Source organism: Carlito syrichta, unplaced genomic scaffold, assembly GCF_000164805.1.
Source record: "Carlito syrichta isolate Samal-C Ts95f unplaced genomic scaffold, Tarsius_syrichta-2.0.1 Scaffold289079, whole genome shotgun sequence".
Lineage (NCBI taxonomy): Eukaryota > Metazoa > Chordata > Mammalia > Primates > Tarsiidae > Carlito > Carlito syrichta.
Genome location: NW_007233175.1, coordinates 479,561 through 501,214, shown reverse-complemented (window position 1 = coordinate 501,214; position 21,654 = coordinate 479,561). Strand labels below are relative to the sequence as shown.

At 36.9% G+C, this 21,654-nt stretch overlaps 1 protein-coding gene across 1 annotated transcript in view; it reads left to right on the top strand.

The window, feature by feature from the left end:
- LOC103256219 (protein kinase C-binding protein NELL1-like) overlaps nt 1–21,654 on the top strand; it is a 405,234-nt gene that overhangs the window by 30,214 nt on the left and 353,366 nt on the right. The window contains 1 exon segment of the mRNA XM_021710465.1: nt 10,632–10,728. Coding sequence (XP_021566140.1) covers nt 10,632–10,728 — 97 coding nt within the window.

Here is a 21,654-nt window from a genome sequence, read left to right as displayed (position 1 = left end):
TCTGGCCCAGTGATCTTTTCCTATCTCATACGGCTTATGTAACACATTAGTTGAATATTTGACTTTTTTTTTTTTAAGTTGAAGTCTCACTCCGTTCCCCAGGCTGGCGTACAGTGGCATGCTCATGGTCATCCCTGCATCGACCTGCTGGGCTCCAGCAATCCTTCCGTCCCAGCCTTCCAAGTAGCCAGAACTACAGGCGTATGCTGCTACACCCGGCTAATTTTTTTGACTTTTATTGTAGAGATGAGGGCTCGCCAAGTTGCTCAGGCTATTCTCGAACCCGTTGGCTCAGACAATCCTCTCACCTCATTCTCCCAAAGTGCTGGGATTACAGGCTTGAGCCACTGTGCCCGACCAAATATTTGACTTGTTAAGAACAGGATCAATACAGAATTTTAAGGCAGTATGACATGGCAGAATTTTGCACCTGGATTTGAATTTAGGTTTCACTATTATCATTATCATCTAATCGCCGTGGACATCTGTCACGGCGTATAGCAGTGCCTGTCTTTTAGGGTTATTGCAAGGATTGTAAAGTATGTAAACTTCTGGCATATAGTAGGTACTCACTCAAAGGCGGTTCTTAACTTTTGAAGTAGTGTCTCTCCATTTCTCTGAGTTTGAGGTTTGGTTACTGTACTTGCTAAGTGGTCTTTCATCATCTGTTGGAACACCCTTCTCTGCTTCCCAGGGCTGCCTCTTCCCTCTGTACACAGCTCTGACGGCTTGAAAATTCTTTCTATTCTGAGTCCAAAAATGCCTCCTTATAGTTTCCACCTGTTGGTATACATTTTGCCTTGTTGAGCCAACAGAGCAGGGCCAATTCCTCTTCTACATGACAGTCCTCCAAGTATTTGAAGACCTTTTCATGGCCTTCCTTAATCTGTACTCCTCAGACTGAATGCCTCTGTTTCTTCAACTATTCATCCTTTGATTTGGCTCACAAGGCCCTCATAATCTTTCTTTATTTTTTTCCTGAAGTGTGTCGGTTTATCATCTGAGAAGTTCTTAAAACTAATGTGATTATCTCTGGGTAAATTATTTGGATTACAATGAGATAATTACCTTCTTCTCATGGTACATTTTAAGGTCACAGCATTGTTTAGGACATCCTTATCTTAGGTCATGGTTGACCAAAAAGTCGAAGTGTGTGTATGTGTGAGTTTTTCAATATATGTTTCTGTTCACCCTTAGAGCTCATAGTCTGTCTTTGAGAAGTCGATTTACCCCCAGTGTGGAACCTTTCATTTTTCCATGTTAAATTTTATCTTATTTAACTTGGCCCTAATTCTTGCCTATTAATATCTTTTGAAATCCTGATGGTGTTATGTTAAATTTATTATTATTGAAACTGTCACATCAGCTTTATTATCTTGCAGGTTTAAGTAGAAAGGTCCCAGGGTCTCAGGAGGCTGAGGTGGAAGGTTCACTTGAAACTAGAAGTTAGAGACCAGCCTGGGCAATATAGCAAGACCCTGTTTCAAAACAAACTAACTAACTAACAAGAAAGCAAGTAAAAAAAAAAAAAGCCTATTTCTATTATACTACCAAATCACGGATACAAATGTTAGATAGGATAGACTAATATGAGCTAGTTATTTGACTGATCCACAGTCAGAATAATCATAATCATAGAATGATACCCGGATCATGAACTTTAAGCAGAGAGACAGTTTGGTAAGTTGGGGAAGAGAGATATTGGGAATACAAAATGTGGTTAAGAAGGAAAAGCACCCCTGGTTATAGTTAGATTAGAGATCCACAAGAGGAAAGAAAAGTTAGACAGTAAAATTGAGTTACTAAGGCAAGAAAAAGCATAGGTTTGACAAGTAGATGTTTTCTAAGTAGATGAAACAGGTCACAGGTAGGCCTGATCTCTGAGAAGACCCTCTCTTTGAAGGGTCCTTTCTATAGTGTTTGCTAAACTTATTTGAACACTGATGCCTTCTCGTTTACCACAACAAAGGCATCTCCTTCCAGATTTCAACTTTGCCATTTCTTTTTTGTTTGCATTTGTATTTACTCTACAGCCAGCTGCTAAGGAACAGTTTGGAAACCTGCTGCGCTTTGCTGAAGTTCTTCCTCCTGTGCTCTGCATGAATTTAGCTTGGAATTCAATTCTAACTGTTGGAGACATACTGTATTCATCCCCATAGTCCCTCTCCCCATTACAGTCTGTTTTTTTTTTTTTCTATATAATGCCCGAGGTGCATTTTTTAATCTTGTCATTTGCTGAGTGTCATCTGGATTTTTTAAACAGATTGGCAGGAGGCAACTGCAGAGTTCCTCTTTGGGGCGTTCCTTTCATGTCTTTCTGGTAGCAGTCCTATATGTTGTGTATTCCATGTGAGCGGATAATTAACAGCCAGGTAACCTGACATGGAAATTCAACAGATAGCTCATCCATGTACACAGTTGGCAAAACACCCTGCCACAGTGAGTAAACTTTGAGGAACTGTTTTGTAGGGTACGGTGACCTATGGACTGAGTGCTCAACATTTGTTAGTGCCAAGAATAATGCTAATGACATCACATAAGTGTCTTTTGTTTCCTAGTGGAGCTCAAGAACTTTGTTTTTCTCACATTGCCCTATGAGATCAAGAGGGGAAGGGGTATGTTACACTCTCTTAGCATAAAACCAAAAGAAGGGCTTAAACTCATGGCAAGTTTACCCATTACCATGTTAGGGAGAGAAAATCAGGTGAGAATTATCTTGTTTTCTGTATAGGAATCTTTCTCCAAGGAGCACCTTCAGATTCACTAGTGTCCACTAAAAGGCAATGAGGATGAGACTCTGTGTAGCAAAGGAAGGTCCTTACAAACTTGCCTCTTCAGGGAGAGCATGAGAGCTTTTCTTCAATTCTAGGCAAAGCCCAAGATACACTTCTTCATTTGGCATCTCATTTGGGCTTCGTATGGTCTTATTGAACAGCAACATAATACATGTCAATTCGCACGATTTACATTGGAAATCCATTCTTCTATGTAATTGGAAAAGGCACTGTGGCGTCCCTTCAAAGGCCTTTCTTCATCCAGGTAAATAAAAATCTATTATTTCTTCATAAGCAGTGTTGTTGAACCACCATACTGCTTTGTGTTGAGCTCTGAGGGCTTTATCTGTTAACAAGAAAATCAAGTTCCTCATAGAATACTGACTAGTCTTTTACTCAGATGAGACACTTGTTAAGGAGGGTATATTTAACCAAAGTCACGAATGAAGAGAGGTTGCACCTTATGAAGAGAATGTGAGCTCTTAATGCCATGACTGACTTTGACAAGGAGTGTGTCAGTTATTCTTTGCCTTGCTCATTCCTCTCAAGCAGGCTTTATGTTTGACTGGATGTTTAATTTAGCATGGTATTATATTAGAAATGAGATACTTACACTCTAAAATATTGATAGATACTAATAGTATGCAAAATTCTTATAAGTCTCCCAATACAGCTTAATAGGCAACACCTTATTTAATGGCTCAAGTGAATGTAAAGCCTCAGAAACATGTCTAATCGGAATTGGGGTTTCTTCAACCAAAAGAAAGGATGGATTTTTAGGTGCTTGGAGAGTAAATGAATTATTTGCATCAGATGGCCTATGGGAATGTGATAAACTTGGGTTTATTGTAATGCAAACAACTTAAGCAGCCAATCATGCACTTATCAAAAAGGATTGCACTTTAATTAATTTTCAAGTTGCTGACTATTTTTCCTGCTGCTTTGAAAATACATCTCTCTGGCTTTCCCGTTCGTGAGTTGTCTGCCTGACAGATTTAAATTTGCAGTCTCTGTCTCTTTCCTGGGTGAAAAACAGCGAGAGGGGTTAATCTTGCTCTTTCTTTTGGGTTTCTTATGTAAATATCATGAGGTAGGGCTGATGGGGAAGGACACTTGAAAAACATCATCACATTTCATTGGTCTTCATTGACTTCATGTTTCTTAGGAGTATCAAGTGTCAAGTTTGACTACGCGTTTACTCAATCTGGATTATTAAATTTTGCAAATTGCCCATGATAAAGTTTTGCCACAGTGGGACTTTTATAACTATCTGACTAGAGTCCTTTTATTCTGAAGATAGTGTCAGGGAACTTTCATTCATTCAATTGCTCATTAATTCATTCAACATGTGGAGAAGGTACCTACTTTGGCTAGGTACCCTTCTAGATACTAGAAACACTTACTTGAAAAGATTGACAATACTTTTGAGTTTTTTAATGGTGTGCTTTGGTAAGGGTGAAACAAGCTAAGCAAAGAAGAGTGACTGGGTGCCTAGGAGCTCCTTCATATAGGATGAGGGGAATCTCTCAGTGCAGGAGACATCTAAGCAGGTACGATGATATGGTGTGTTCCCATTTCCTTAAGATCCAGCAGCTAATCGGTGGTAGTAGCAGTCAGGAAGTACAGGCACAACTTGAGGGTGAAAGTGCTGGCCCTGTGGGTACCAGGCCAAGGAAACCCTTCTTTCTTTCTTAGGCAGGGATGTCTGAGAAGGCAAGCCAAGCTAGGACCAGAATCTTAAAGACCCCTGTGGGTTGTGGGAGGTACCGAGTCACACGCTAAAGGGCTAGAGAATGTGTCCAAATGGATCATCCAAGTGGGAAGTGTCTCAGAGATCAGTAAAGACCCAACATATATAGTACAGTTAGAATGTATAAAAAATAATACATACAAAAGGATGTACAGAGGTAGTCTTATATGAGAACTTAAAATGAGAGCTTCTACTCACTGCTGACATTTTCGTTTTCCCAGAAACATTTTCTACAAATTGGCTAAATATAGTTATAAGTCCCCAAACGACTAGGGAAGTGCCTGAATACTGGAAAGAGTGAAAGTATTAATGTCCTATTGTATTTTACACATAAGAAAGGTAATTGATTGATGCTTAGCAATTTTGGAGGGGAGGGCAGGTTAGGTGAGTGTGTGTCCAAACATGCAATCTAATAAATTATCAAATGTATCTTCTATCTCTTCCTTTCTCCTGTGCCTGCCTCCAATCTTGTATAAGTTTATGATGAGTTTGCGTTCTCCAAAAATCAAACATTCGTAAATGTCAAAGAATTACATTTTGGAAGAATGTAAAAGAAATTAAGATGTTTGCTTAAAATTTTGATTAATGTACGTGAAAAGATTATTTGTGATTTATGACTGAAAATAAAGGAAACTAAAGCACGACATTTAAAACTCAATTAAACCTTCATTTAAAACTTCAATTTTAGGATGTCATAGGAAAAACATTTTGTCTAAAAATTCTGTTTTTAATACAAAATTTAGTGTCTACATAGATTATCAGTTTGTTCTATAACATCAGGTTAAACAGCAAGAGAAATTAATGCTCTTAACTCCTTTGTTTCCCCCCCATTAGATTATCTCTTGTTCTAGCTTTCAAATTTATAGAAAGTATAAAGAAGCTTAAGGCTTTTAAATTTTCAGGATTTTCTATTTGTAGCTCTGTCTACTTCTTATCCTTCAGAATCTTTTCTAGTCAGCTGAACGGGAAAAAGTGTGGAAGATGCTCGAGAGAGTTTTTTTGGGGGGGGTGCCTAGAAGTAGGGCACATCCCTTCCACTCACATTCCATGGCCACACCCAACTTCACCGGAGGCTGGGAAATGTAATATAGTTGTGAGTCTAGGAGGAAAACAAAGTGGGTTCCTGGAGAGCTAACCAGTCTTGGTCACATGCTTGTTTCACTTTTTCCTTCTTGATGAGAAAGTCAAGTTAGGAGTTAGGAATGCTAGTTTATTTGAATGAGTTAGGTTTTCACGTTGCTCTGTTGGGGGGCGGGGGGGGGGGGGAGATGCCTGTCTGTGACATGAGGACATACCAGGACATGTAAATCATGTCCTCTCCTGTTCAGAGCCTCCACCAAATCTTGAGGTACTTTCTGAGTCATCCAAGAACATCATCTATTTCATTATTTGCTCTGGAAGTATTTACTGTTTCCGTTTTCCTGAATTTTAACTCTTTAATAAACAATAGCTTGAAAGGGGTTTTTGTGACTGGAACTGCCCTTGCTCACTTGTCTAGTGAGGCACTTGAATGAGATGGTCAGTAGCACAGACTGTGGGATCTGAGTTCAAATCCCACTCTGTCACTCACAAACTGTTCAACTGTTGACAAATTATCTAACCTTGCTGAGCCAAGAACACCCACCTGATGGTGCTGTTATGAGAGTTCAGTGAATGAATTATTGAAAGCCCTCAGTACAATGCTTGGCGCACACTAAGTGCTGGCTGTTACATCTGCCATGTCAGCTCCACTTCATTCTTCATTCAGAACTCAGCTGTGGTGTCCCCTTCTTAGGAATCCCTTCTCTGATGATGGCAGGCAACATTCTGAAATTTTTCTCCCTTTGGCTTTCATGAAGCATTGCACTGAATGTATTCAATTATAAGATGTGTGCATAGATGTTATCTGTCTGTCTCAGGCATTGAGTCTGAGGATAAGGACTTGGTCGTTTTGCATTTACCTGTGTGTATACCCATAGCAAGCACAGTGTCACACACATTGTAGGTAGTCTGACATTTGCTGATGTGAAGGAAACCTCGTTAACTAGAATACTGTAAGTACCAGAAAGTTCCATTTCCTTACCACACTGGAGAGCAAGGAGTTCACTATATTGGCTTTGGCTTTTCATTTCACTTGACTTGGGAGACACTAGATGTAAGTGATAGAACATTATGCCTGGCCTGCCATAATCCAGTCCACCTGAGCTGTACCTCAGGGAGCAGCAGCCTTGTTACCAAGATTTTGCCTGTACTTGTCTGACATGTATAACCCCCATTGTGCAGGGGTACATATTGGCATATGATAATCCTATTTCTTAGTTTATAATACACCTTGTTGGCATTATTTTGTGCAATTCCCCTTCTTGTTTTGTTTCATTTCATCCATCCATTCATTCATGCCCTTTTTTTCTGCCTCACCATTCCCACCAGGTGTGTGATAGAAAAATGCTACCAGTATCCCTAGCTAATATATAATATTGTGTTGCATGCATGTATTTTTAGTCTGCATACATGATGGAACTTTTGGTTTATTACTCTATTTTGTAAACCTTTAATTTTAAAATAATTTTCATCTCAGAGAAAAGTTATGAGTGGTATGAAGAACATCAAATATCTTTTGTGAGCCGGGATCGGTGGCTCAGCCTGTAATCCCAATTCTTTGGGAGGCTGAGGTGAGTGGATTGCCTGAGCCCGTGGGTTCGAGACCCGCCCGGGAAACTTGGCGAGACCTCATCTCTACAATAAATCAAAAATTAACCGGGCGTGGTAGCGCGCGCCTGTAGTTCCAGCTACTTGGAAGGCTGAGGCGGAAGGATCGCCGGAGCCCAGTAGGTCGAGGCTGCAGTGGCCGGGAGCGGCCACTGCACTCCAGTCTGGGTGACAGAGTGAGGCTCCAACTCAAAAAAAAAAAAAAACCTTTTGCCCAGATTCTGCAATAGTAATAATGTGCTAGTATTTGTATATGGGCATACTTATAAATACACACATTATTATCATTTTGAATCCTTTGAGACTTAAGTTACAAACATCATGGTCTCTGTCCATAAATCTTTCAGTGTCTATTTCTTGAGAACAAGACATTCACTTAAATATACATTGCTCAATTATTAAAATCAGGAAATTGAGTATCCATATAATAGTGTTGCATAATCTATAGATTTTATTCAAATTTTATCTATTTTCCTAATAATGTCCTTTATGGAATTTTTTTTCCCACCTCAGTATCTAATCCAGGATCCCATCTTGCTCATAGTTTTTACGTCTCTTTGATCTACTTTAATATGCACTGTTCTTTGACCTTTCTCTTTTTTGTGTGTGACACTGACATTTTAATGATCACAAGCAGTTGTTTTATGGGATCTCCGTCCATTGGAGTTTGACCATTTTCTTCTTATGATTAGATTCTCTCCTCTGTCTTTTTAAAAAAATACTATGTTTTTAAACTCTCTTCATGTTGATCCGTCTGTATCAAGTTTGCTGATTCAACCTGCTGCATGCAATTCCCTAATGCAGACTGCCTCTTGGAGTGAGTTGGCAGAGCATCCAGTAGACTTTCTTTAGCATGAGTGAGAGGGAGTTCCTGGTGATGCTCTATGATACAGGAAATCAGAATACCACGTTGACACATATGCAGTGGGTCACCCTGCTTTAGCTGATGGTCGACCTCAGATGTTTTCATCCTCAACTATTTCTAAGGCACAAGGAGCTATTATGCTTCTGAAGATAAAGCAGGATAGGAAGTTGGTCTTTTTAGTTGTTGACTTCATTTGTGCACTTAAACGTTGATTAAGGGTCTATTCGGCTCATTGGAGCTCATGTTCTAGCATAGTAAATATCAAAGAGAAAGCTTTTGAATGGAAAGCCCCTCTTACATGGAGGCGCAAATATTTTTAAATGAAGGTTAAGGTAAATGGTTGGATATTTTCAATTTATTAGTAAAACAACTTTGTAGAAATTACACTTCTGCCTCTTCACCTAAATACAGTGATTTCCATTTCTCTCTGTCCTCTTCTGATATTTTCCAACATTGAACATAATTTTTGCATCATTATCGCCCTAATGCATACATAATTTTGCATCCCCTTTCTCCAGTGAAAGTAATTTTGTACATACTTTCCTATGTTTCATAACTTGTATATTTGTCACTCTTAATGACTGTAGTAAATTTTTTCAAGCTGATCTACTATAATATGCATTTCTCTTCTGTTGTAAATTTGGCTTGTTTCTAGTTTTTCCACTTTTTTTTTCTTTGAGACAGGGCCTCACTCTGTCACTCAGGCTGGAGTGCAGTGGCATGACCATGACTCACTGCGGCCTAGAACTCCTGGGTTCAAGTGATCCTTTTGTCTTAGCCTCCCAAGTACTACAGGCATGTGCTGCCATGCCCGGCTAATTTTTGTATTTTTTGTAGAGAGAAGAGGTCTTGTTTTGTAGCCTAGGCTTGTCTTAAATTTCTGGTCTTAAGTGATCCTCTCGTTTCAACCTCCCTAAGTGCCGGGATTACAGGCATAAGCCACCACACTTGACTTGTTTTTCCACTAATATTAGGGAGGGGGACCCCCACCTTTTTTTAAAAGGAGGTATATAACAGGTTCTTGTGTTAAAGCAATTTTGACAAATAGATTCATCGAAAATGTTCATTATAACATACACAAAACGTTGGTTTCCTGTGAGGAGAACACATTCTGTCGTTTTTAGGGAAACATTTTTTCTTGATTATGTTTTGAGCTTCCATTTATAATGGAAAGATAATTAGTAGAGAAATACCTGATACGCGTGGAGCTCTGTCAGCGAAATACCTTGCACGTATTGTTAGGAAACAGCAGATTTGCAGTGGGAAATAGTCGAATAATGAACTATGCAGCTAAGAAATAAGGCTGCAACGTGACAGCTCTCAACCGCAGCAGTCTCACAATCATTCACTTTCTTTGACCCAACTGGACACTCTTTCAGTCCTTCCGCATTTTCCTTGTGAGAACCACCAGAGGAATACATCACCCTCTGGCAGGAAGTAGTCTGTTCCATCACAGCAGGGAGGACTGATGAGCTGTCCAGACTTCTGGGCACACCTAGGAGTGACTCCTCAGCAGCTGCTCTGAGCGAGGACTGAGGGAAGCAAAGGATGGGCATTGCTCTCATTTACAGATCACTCTATCTCACCCCACTTAGAATCTTCTGAGTATCAGGTACTGAGAGGTACTTGCCTGGGGTGAGGTGGAGGCTTGTGATCAGCTGGTAGTTAAAGGGACTATTTCTAAAGGGGGCACACATAAAAAGATTTGTGACTGACAAACTGAACCTTGGTAGGGCTGAATAATGGAGACATTCAGTTATTCTGTGGTCTCTGTAGGGGCCTTCAAAGATCCTGGGGCTGTGACCTCTTCTGTATTAGTTATATGCCTGTGTGTACCAGATGAAGGTTTTCCTTCTGTATAGTATTTTATCTTACTTTTGCTCCACGAGAGTAGGGCTTTATGTTGGATTTATTGTTCTATTTCCTGTTGCCTCGTGTGGAGTTTGAGGTGTAAAAAGTGTTCAATAAATAATTACTGATTGGACAATGACCTCAGTTACTTGATTTTGTAGACTAAGCACATTATCATCCAGGCAGCTGCTATCCTCTTGTTTAAGGGGTTCTCTCAGGTTACTGTAGAGATGAGTAGCAGCTAAATAAACCAAATCCAGGGAAGTAGCCAGGTGCAATGGAAAGTTTGTGGGCTTTGGAGCCAGGTGGATAAGGGCTCTCATTCCAACTCTGATAGTTCCTGCTGTCTTTACTTGGTTGACCTACTTATATTCTCTGAACCTCAGCTTTCTCACTTGTAATGTGTGAATAAAACTACTTTCCTCACAGAGTTTGCATGAAGTTCTGTGTTCAGAATAGACACTAACAAATGTTACTCTCTTCCTCCACCCCACTGCCAAAAGGTAGGTGATAGTCAGCGTGTGCAAGAGTTGTCAAGAAACAGATTTCTACATTCATGTTACCTGTGACTTAAAGGGTGCAGCATATTGGCTTCTTCTCTCCATATACAGCAGCTAGTGTAATGCATACTTCAAACAGCATGTGTAGCTTTTGGTTCTGCTTTGAGCCTTTCTATTAGTAACCATGTTCTTTGCCTCTACAGGATTTATGAGCGTGTGATAGACCCTCCGGAGGCCAACCTTCCCCCAGGAATCAATTTATGGCTTGGCCAGCGCAACCAAAAGCATGGCTTATTCAAAGTAAGCACTAACTGTTTTTTTTTTTTTTTTTTTGCATCTGTAGGCAATGCTTGATTTTCTATGTTTTTTTGAGGAGATGTGTAGATAACTATATTGGTGGGAAGGGCATACTGATAACTAATGCTTATTGAACACTTACTGTATGATGTGTACTTTTCTGTGTGCTTGACATGAATTAACTGATTTAATTTTCACAACAATGTATGAAGTATGAAGTAGGTGCTTTGAAACTAGGCAGAGAGCTAAGTGACTTGCCTAAGGTATGAATGATTCAGAATGTGAATGATCCTCAAAATTCGTCTCATTGGCCTCCCAATTCTGAGGGTTTTACGATAATCCTCAAATTGATTCCCATTCTAAGACTATATGTTAATTCAGTTTGGAGTAGATCTCTAGATATAGGAAATGAATCTTGGTTTCTTTGAGCTTTGGTTTTCTTATTTAAAGAGAGAGTAATACAATAGCCACACTGTTGTATTTCATAAAAACAAAAGGATGCAGTGATAAAAAGAATTGAAAAACTTAAAAATACCATGAAATTTTAAGATTGTCTTGCTCCTTAAAAGAATGGAAGACTTTTGCTTCTGGCAATGTGGCAGACTAGATATTCTACTAATCCTTCTGCTTCAAAATGTCTATTATGCGAGATAACATACATCAAAAATCTTTGAAAAGTTTGCCATTGTTTATAAGAAGGAAAATTCTTAGGGGCCAAATACATGGAGGGGAGAAAAAACCCGAAGGGTGTCTGCCAATACCAGGATCTTAGAGTCTTAAGTTTTTTCATTAAAAAAATTATGGTATAATTTATAAGAGGGAAAATGCATGCCTTTAAATGTGCAGTTTACAAGTTTTGGAAAACCTCTACAATATTATAACCATTCTTATAATTAAGTTAAAGAGCCATTTATTTCCCTTTAAAAATTCCCCATGCCACTTTATATTCAATCCCTTCTCTTTGCTCTAAGTCTTTAGCAATCCCTGGTTTGTTTTCTTATCCTATAGTTTTGCCTTGGTCATGTGGTTGTGCCTGTGTGTAAGTATGTGTGTTGAGATGCGCCCATGTGGTTGTGCATATCAGTGGTTCATCGTGTTCTACTGCTGAGTCGTATTCCAATTCTGTTGTATGAATGTACCGTAGTGTGTTTATCCATTCCCCAGTTCAGGAACATCTGGGTTATTTCCAGTTTGGGGCAATTATGAATAAAACCTCCATAAACATTTGCATACAGGTTTTTGTGTGAACAAAGATTTTAATTTCACTTAGGTAAATGTGTAGGTGTGGGATTACTGGGTCTATATGTTTAAATTTACAAGCAATTGCCAAATTATTTTTCAAAGTGCTTGCATGTTGCATTTCTCACCAGCAATCCATGAAAATACCAGTGAGCGCCTTTAATTTCGGCAGTCTGTGGAGTGGGAGGAATGATTTAGATCGCATGCATGTCTGTAAATTGGAACGGAAATTTTTGAAATAAAGCCGGAACCTCAAAGCCCACACGTCCCGTGAAAGGACAAACAGAAAACGTCTACTACCTAGCAAAAAGAGGCAGTCCAGAAACTGCACTCTCTAGCTCATCAACAGATAAGAAAAAAACAATACTACTTCCCAGAGAATTTGAAACCACTGCCTGTCACTTTGCAGTCTTGAAACCTAAATGAGCTTTAATAAACTATCTTAAAGTGGTTCTGGGCTAGAGTCCTTGGAAGTCTCGATGAAAAAAACACAAATTATCTTTGGAGAAAGTCACTTTCAATGTAGACCTTACAGGATGCACACAGATTAAATCCATGATAATATGAGTTTTTAAGCCATCCTGAATGACAGCGGAAAGAAACGACAAACTGTTCAATTAGCCCAAAGAACTGTAGAAATTGGAATTAGCAGATAAAAATTTTTAAAAAATTCTTATGTTTAAAATGTCTAAAAATCAACATGATAAGGACTGTGTGATGAGTAGGGATTATAAATATGACCAGAAATATTTGAACCAAAAAGCACTTCCAGAAGTGAAAAACAGTTGTTGAAGTGGACAGAACCTCAGCAAATCTGTCAAAAAGTAGATTAGACACAGATGAAAAGAGCATTTGTGAAATAGAATGTATTTTCAAAGTCATTGTCCTAATAGCAGTGCTTCAGAGATAAAGAGAGGGAAAATAGGAACGAGATTAAAATGTAGAAAAGACATAAATATTTTATAAATATGTTTAATGTGTGAATATGTGCATGCATGTGTACATTAATACATGCATATATATTTAAAAATTCAAGAAGATAATAGAGAATATATACGTTTGGGTGTATGTGTGTGTGTGTGTGTGTGTGTGTGTGTGTGTGTATATCTATCTATATACATATACATGTATAAATTATGACTATATGTGAAAATTCCAGACTTGATAATAGACAGAAAAAGATTCTATTAGAAATAAAATGGGCAATAGTTTTCTAAAACTGAAAAAAGACATCAATTGTCATTATAGAAAGCATAAAGAAACACAAATGTTTGTTACCTATTGCAGTATAACAAGTTACTTAGAAAATTCAGAGGCTTAAAGAACAGCTTTTCATTGAGCTTGCAGTTCTGCATATTGATTGGATGATTTTTCTAGTCTGGCCGGGGCTAAGCTGATACCTGCTAGACACTCTCTTGTGTCTGTGGTCACCTGGCGCGCCAGCAGGTGGCAGGATGATCTAAGGCAGCCTCTTCACATCTCCGGTGGTATGCTGCATGTTGACTGGTGTTCTTCAGTTCTCCACATGGTCTCTCATCTCCAGTGGCCTAGCCCAGTTTATTCACATGGCAGCCTTGGGATTCCAAGGAGAAAAAGAGAGCAGATCCCAGTGTACTAATCTTTTCAGAACTTTGTTTGCTTTATCACCTCCACTAATGTTCCGTTGTCTGAAGCAAATCATATGGGCCAAATCCAGAGTCACGAGGTGAAGAAATAAACTCCATCTCTCGAAGGACTGTACATCGCAAAGACATGGATACAAGGAGGGAAGAATCTTTTTATCATATCAGGAATTGATTATACAAATCAAGATAAATAGACAACCACACTTAGGTGTATTAGTGGAGTAGTAGAACACCAAAGACATGGAGAAGATCTATTATTTTTTTTTAAATTTTATTTTAAAGATGTGGGGAGAAGAACTTAAAGTAGCCAGTGAGAAAAGGCAATTTTTCCACAAAATAACAACATAGATTGAACAGTTGAATTTTAAATAGTAAAAGCAGAGGCTAGAAGATAGTAGAAAATTATTTCAAAGTTTTGAGAGAAAATAAGTCTCAAATGTAGTAGCATATACTCAGCTTAATTGTCATTTGAGAATGAGTGTGAAATAAAGACATTTATAGACAGATAAAATTCTTAGTTTATGACCAATAGATCTTCATTTAAAAAAACTTCCCAGAAGAAAGGCTTATAATGCAAGAAGGGTTGGAGAATAAATAAATGTTGAGAGTATGCATACATCTAAATAATTATCATTTGTAGAAAAAATAAATTTAAAGATATTAACAGCAATAGAATTATAATAGGAGATGATCTGATTTAAAGTGTTTTAAGGTCTTGTATTGGTCGGGAAAATAAAAGATAAACTGATTAACTTTAGACTTTAAATTTGCATGTAAAAAATTAAATCCAACACCAAAATAATCACATTTAACTCCCAAATTCAAGTATAAGAGAGAAAGGAGATTTTTAAAAAGCTTCGTCAACCCCAAATAAGGCAAAAAGATAAATGTTTAATATAAGATACAGATATAATTCCAGTTCAAAGTATGCGTTATCAGACTAAGTGATTTATGCTTAAGATTAAGTTAGAGAGTATTCTTAATTGATAAAACTCAAAGCCTGCTATGTATTGTTTACAGTGAAACAACAAAAATACAAGGACTCAGAAATGTTGACAGTGAAATTGTTTTAAAAAATGAAAAATAGGCCAAATTAAATATGAGGAGCCTGGAGAAGCTCTGCGAATGTCAAACTTCGAAGCCAAGAAGTCACTACATTATGATAAACAGTTTTAAAGATGCACCAACCTAATAAAAAAATAGTTTCAAAATATACATTGTAACATTGCAGGACAGTGAGGAAGGATAGCCTTCTCACTACACTGTGCTGAGTTAACTGAATATCCCCGCGGGAAAAGAACTAATCTTGACCTTTTCACATAATATGCAAAATCTATTCCAGGTGTATTATTGATCTAAATTTAAAAGGTAAACCAGTAGAGCTTATAAAATATAACATAGAAACATATCTTTATGGCCTTGATAGGAAAATGTTTTTTAAGTAAGACATGATAACTATAAAGAAAAAGACTAGCCAGGCTCGGTGGCTCAGCCTGTAATCCCGTGCCTTTGGGAGGCTGAGGTGAGTGGATTGCTTGAGCCCGCGGGCTCGAGACCCACCTGGCCAACTTGGCGAGACCTCATCTCTACAATAAATCAACCGGGTGTGGTAGCGCGCGCCTGTAGTTCCAGTTACTTGGAAGGTTGAGGCGGAAGGATCGCTGGAGCCCAGCAGGTCGAGGCTGTGGTGGCCGGGAGCGGCCACTGCACTCCAGTCTGGGCAACGAGACTCCGACTCAAAATAAATAAATAAATAAATAAATAATAAAGAAAAAGACTGATATATTAGAATATATTAAAATTGGGAATTTTTAAAACAAACTACATGACTAAAAGAGATTAGATTAAGAGGCATTCCATAGAATAGAAGCTGTTCAAAGTAGTTGTAGACAACCAAGGTCTTTTATATAATTTATAGAAAGAACTCTTTCACATCATTAAGAAAAAAAAAATCTATGCAATAAAAAACCACCAGCAAAAATACTAACAGGAACTTCACAAAAGGAATTATCCAAAGGCCAGTAAATATAAGAGGAGGTATCAATCTGATGAGTCATCAGGGAAAGTAAAGTCATCAGAATGGTTAAAATTAACAAGATTGACAATACTATGTATATTCAAGTTTGTGAAACAACTGGAGCCCTCATTTACTGCTGATGGGAGTGAAAATTCACTTAAACCCTTTGAGAGCTATTTGATAGTGTAGTTAATAAAAATAAGCATACAGGTGTCCTGTGACCAAGTAATAATTCTTCTAAATATACACCTAATGGAGATAGACATTTGTATATGCTAAAAAGTATGTACAGAAATGTTTTTTATTTGTACATATTTCTGAGGTGCATGAGAAATTTTATTATATGCAAATAGTGATCAAATCAGGATAATGCATAGTGATCAAGTTAGGATATTTAAGGTGTCCATCGCCTGAATACAATACATTTTTGCTAAGTATAGTCACCCTACTCTGCTATCAAACACTGAGTTTATTCCTTCTGTTTTGTTGTATGCTTGCACCCTTTAACCTATTTCTCTTTATTCTCTCTTTACCCCCAACTCACCCTTCACAGTTTTTGTTATCTATCTTTCCATTCTCTACCTCCATGTTGTTAAATATTTTAGCTTCCATGTGTAAGTGAGAGCCTGTGATTTTGTTTTTCTGTGTCTGGCTTATTTAACTTAACATAATGTCCTCCAGTTCCATTCATGTTGCTGCAAATTATATGATTACATTCTTTGTTATGGGCAAATAATATTCCATTACGTATACATATATACACCACATTTTTTTTAGCCATTCATCTGATTGATCAACTTAGATTGATTCCATATCTTGCTATTGTGAATAGTGGTGCACTAAACATGTGAGTGCAGGTATCTCTTTGATATATTGATTTCTTTTCTTTTCTTTCTTTTTTTTTGAGAAAGCAGGATTTATTGAGAGGACAGAAAAACTCCCACAGTGGGAAGGGACCCAACGAGGTTGCCTGATTTCTTTTCTTTTGGATAGATACCCAGTAGTGGATCGAATGGTAATTCTCTTTTTAATTTTTGGAGAACTGTTTATACTCTTTTCCACAGTGGCTCTACTAGTTTGCATTCCTGCTAACAATGTATAAAAGTTTCCTTTTCTCCATATTCTCACCAACATTTGTTATCTTTTATCTTTTTAATAATAGCCATTCTGATTGGGGTAAGATGAGATATATCATTGTGGTTTTGATTTGCATTTCTCCTATGATTAGTGATGTGAACACTTTTCAATATACCTTTTAGCCATTTGTATGTTTTTCTTTTGAGAAATGTCTGTTCATGTGCTTTGTCCACTTCTTAGTGGGATTATTATTTTTTCCTGTTGAGTTGTTTGTTTTCCTTGTGTATTCTAGATATTAGTCCCCAGTCAGATGAATTGTTTGCAAATATTTTCTCCCATTCAGCAAGTTGTCTCTTTACTGTGTTGATTATTTCTTTTGCTATGCAGAAGCTTTATAGTTTGTCTCATTTGTCTATTTTTGATTTTTGTTGTCTGTGCTTTTGAGATCTTAGTCACAAATTCTTTGCCTAGACCAATGTCCAGAAGAGTTTTTCTTAGGTTTTCTTCTAGTAATTTTTATAGTTTTGGGTCTTATGTTTAAGTTTTTAATCCATTTTGAGTGGATTTTGTATATAGTGAGAGATAGAGGTTCAGTTTTATTCTTCTGCGTGTGGCTATCCAATTTTTTTCAGCACTATTTACTGAAGAGGATGTCCTTACCCCAGTGTAAGTTGTTGGTTTAGCTGAAGATTAGTTGGCTATAAATATGTGGCTTCATTTCTAGGCTCAGAAATGTTCTTAATGGCAATATTTATCAAAGGAAAAAATCTACAAACAACCCAAATATACCTCAAAGCAAGAAGGATATATAAATTGTGGTATCTTTTGATTTCATTTTATTAAATTGTGGTACCTTTTAGTAGTAGGATATTACAGAGCAATTAAAATGAACATCTGTGTAGTAGCAACATAGATGTACCTCATAGGGATTTGAGTAAAAAAGTAGAAACAAAATATAATTTTTCTTTTGGAAAAATTATATAGTAGCATTCTATATTATTTCACTAATATTGAGTTCAAACATAGGCAAAAACTGATTCCCAGTGTTAGAAATCTGGGTGGTAGTTTTCCTTTGCTGAGGAGGAAGGGGTGACTAAGGAACATGCAAAGTACTAGTATACTGCCCAGTTCTATTTATGGATCTAGCTAGGTGTCACAGTGGTTTGGTTTCAAGTTAATTCATCAATATGTAATTTTATGATTACATGTAATTTTATGATTACATGTAATTTTATGATTTGTGCAATTTTCTGTATGTATGTTAATAAAAATGTGTATTGTTAATAAAAATGTTTACTAAATACATACATATCTATGCATAATTGGTAATTATAAGGAAAGGTGGACAAATATACCACCCCATTGAGTGACTTTTAACATACTTCTCTCAGTAACTAATAGATCAAGCAGGCAAAAATGTTGGTAAGCATATGGATTTAACACACTTGCCGGGCTTGGTGGCTCAGCCTGTAATCCTGTGCCTTTGGGAGGCTGAGGTGGAGTGGATTGCCTGAGCCCGTGGGTTCGAGACCCGCCTGGGCAACTTGGCGAGACCTCATCTCTACAATAAATCAAAAATCAGCCAGGCTTGGAAGCGTGCGCCTGTAGTTCCAGCTACTTGGAAGGCTGAGGCAGAAGGATCGCCGGAGCCCAGCAGGTCGAGGCTGCGGTGGCTGGGAGCAGCCACTGCCTTCCAGTCTGGGCAAGAGAGTGAGACTCCAACTCAAAAAAATCCAAAAAACAAACAAACAAAAAACACACAACAGTTTTATCTAATGCCTCTATATATTTCCTTTTTTTAATATTAGAAAATATAGTTTATTTTGAAAAGTAAATTAGAGAGAGAGAAGAGACAGGAGATTCACCTCCTCAAGGTAGAGGAGTGGGGCCAAAACTTAGGAATATGGAGGAGGCCATAGTTCAAAGGGCACATGGCCACACCAGAGCTTAGTAAAGCAAAGGCTATATATATTTTCTTTAACCAACAATTAGCAAATCTAGTGGATTGGATCTTTATGAAAAATGACTACATAAAAGCCCATAAAAATGAAGTCTCAACAAATTTCAATGAATGATACATAGACCATATTCCTGGCAACAGTGCAATTGTGTTAGAAATAAGGAGTGAAAAGATAACTAACTCCTCACTTAAATTTGCAAACATAACAATATTTTAAAGCAACTAATGGGTCTAAAAAATAATAATACAAATTATGACCTAAATCAGAAAGATCGAGACCAAATCCTCACCACAACACAATATGTCCATATAACAAACATGCACATATATACCTTGAATCTAAAGTAAAAATGGAAAAAATTAGAAACATGGTAAATATCAACACTTGTGAGGTGCAACTGAAACAATTCTTAGCAATATTTATCTTTAAGTGACTATGCTAGAAAAGGTAGAAATTTTATGTGTTAAACATTGAAATAAGAATGTCAGATACAGAACATAATTAATCCAAACAAAGTGAAGAGAATGAAATACTAAGCATGTAAAAGCAGAAGTTAATAAAATAATAAATGGGATACAATAGGCTAGATCAAGAAAGCCAAAGTTTGGTCATTTGAAAAAAATCTGAAAGTTTGAGCAAAACAAACAAACAAACAAACAAACACAAAAAAGCTAAAGAAGACTTAAATAACAGTAAAAATAAAAAGCACACAATAAATGCTGTGAAAATTAAAACAATAGCAATAATTTGTTAGCAACTTTATGGCAATAAAATGGAAACTTGGAGAAAAATGGTAGTGGGAAACGGCTAGGGTGAAGGGCACACCTCATCAACAAGGGGATCTGCATAATGAACATTTATACCTAACCCTAAATTGTACCTTACATCTTGAAAATGAAAAATTAAAAATAAATAAAAAAGAAAAATGAACAATTTTCTAAATATGTAAAAAGTACAAAATTGGACTTAAGAAGAAGTGAAAAACCATAGTAATCTTAGAATCATTAAAATAACTGAGCTTATGATCCATATCTGTTGTATCAGTTAACTTTTGATGCAGGATGAAAACAAAGCTTAATGGATTGAACCAACAGCCTTGATTTAGCCCACAATTTTGTGGGTCAGCAATTTGGCCTGGGTTTACTTAGCTGGATTGTATTTTCAATGGGTTCACTTATTCATCTTTGATCAGCTGCTTACTGTACTAGGGCCTGGCTGTACTAGAAAGGCCTTGGCTGGGATGGCTCATCTCTGCTTCATGTGGTCTCTCAATTTCCAGAAGTCTGGTCCAAGCTAGTTTACATTATGCCGAACAGAAATTTAAGAGTTAGAGTAGAAATGTGCAGTGGTCTTTTGAGGTTTAGGCTTGAAACTTGCACTTTGTTACTTTGTCACATTATGTTGGCCAAAGCAAATTACAAATCCAACTTAAATTTAAGGTTATGTGAAATTGATTCTACCTTTGAATGGGATATGCTGACAATTCGTATTTTACAGGATGTAGACATAGTAAAGAGCAAAAGATTGTGGCTATTTTTGCAGTCTACGATGTGTCTCCACTGGGCTCAGACAGTTTTACATGAGAATCCTAGCACACATCCAAGGAAGTAATTCCAATCTTATATAAACTTCCAGAGAGGAGAATACATGAGAGTGCTACTTATTTCATTTTGTGATACTGTAGCTTTGATTTTCAGACTATGCAAGAACGATGTAAAAAAGAAATAGTTTAAGCCAGTTTACGTTTGAACAGATTAAATTTAACAATTGCAAACAAAATATTAGCAAATTGTTTATTAGCAGTATATCTGTGTATGTGTATATGTCTGGGTATTGAGAGAAAACAAGTTAGTTATGTCAACAATGTACATTTGTTTTTAATTTACTACATTAAACATACAAAGAAACACCTTTCACTGGTCATCTCAAGAGGCAGAAAAAGCATGAAGTGAAATTCAATACTGACTCTATAAAAAATTCTTAGCAAACTAGAAATAGAAGGAAACTTCATTTAAACGGAAAAGAATATGGAAAATAAACATACATAAAATATCATACTTGTGATTTAAATATTAAGAGAATTCCTGTTAAATTCAGGAATCATACAAGAATGCCTATGATCAATGTGTCTGTTCAACGTTGTACTGGAGGTTCTTACCAGCAAAATAAAAAAATCCCAAAAAACCTTAAGGACTATAATAAAAAAAAGTGTGGTTAGTCACAAATTATATAATTGTGTACATAAGAAGTAGGATTAGAATTACCAAGAGAATGCAGAAAGAGTGCTGGATATAAAACCAAAGACAAAATCAATTGCATTGCTGAACAAAAGGAGAACAGCAACAACAGTAGCCAAAACTACAGTTAAATAGAAGCTTACATTTATAATATCATAAGATGAATAAAGTATTTAAGACCGAATCAAACAAAATATATACATGACACTTATAAGGCATATTATACAATTTTATTGAAAACTACTTAAGACCTAAATGGGGAGAGGTATACTATGTTCCTGAAGAAGAAGACATAAAATAATTAAAAAAGTCAGATCCTCTCAAATTGGTCTCTAGAGTCAATAAACTTGTAATAAATTCTCAAAAGGATTTTTTTTCTGATGAAATCTTCCAGCTGATTCTAAAATTATTTTGGAAGACAAGAGGCAGAGAATAATAAAGATACTTTCGGAGAAAAAAAAGGGGGAGATTTGTGAAGTCTTATTGTAAAGTTTTAGCAATCAACAAGAGTGTGCTATCACTGCAAAGCTCTGCAAGTGAGTCATGAGATAAGAATGGAGAGGCCAGAAATGATCCTTTCATCATATTTGGAAACTTGATACGTAATTGACATGGCATTGCTGACCAACGAGGAAAAGATGGACTCATCAATAAATAGTTACAAAATTAGTTATTAAAAAATATCTTATGCTTCTTATACAAACACACACATTGAGCAATATAATTGATTTTTGTGTATAATGGCAGGAAAAGTTTCAAATACATATCAGATA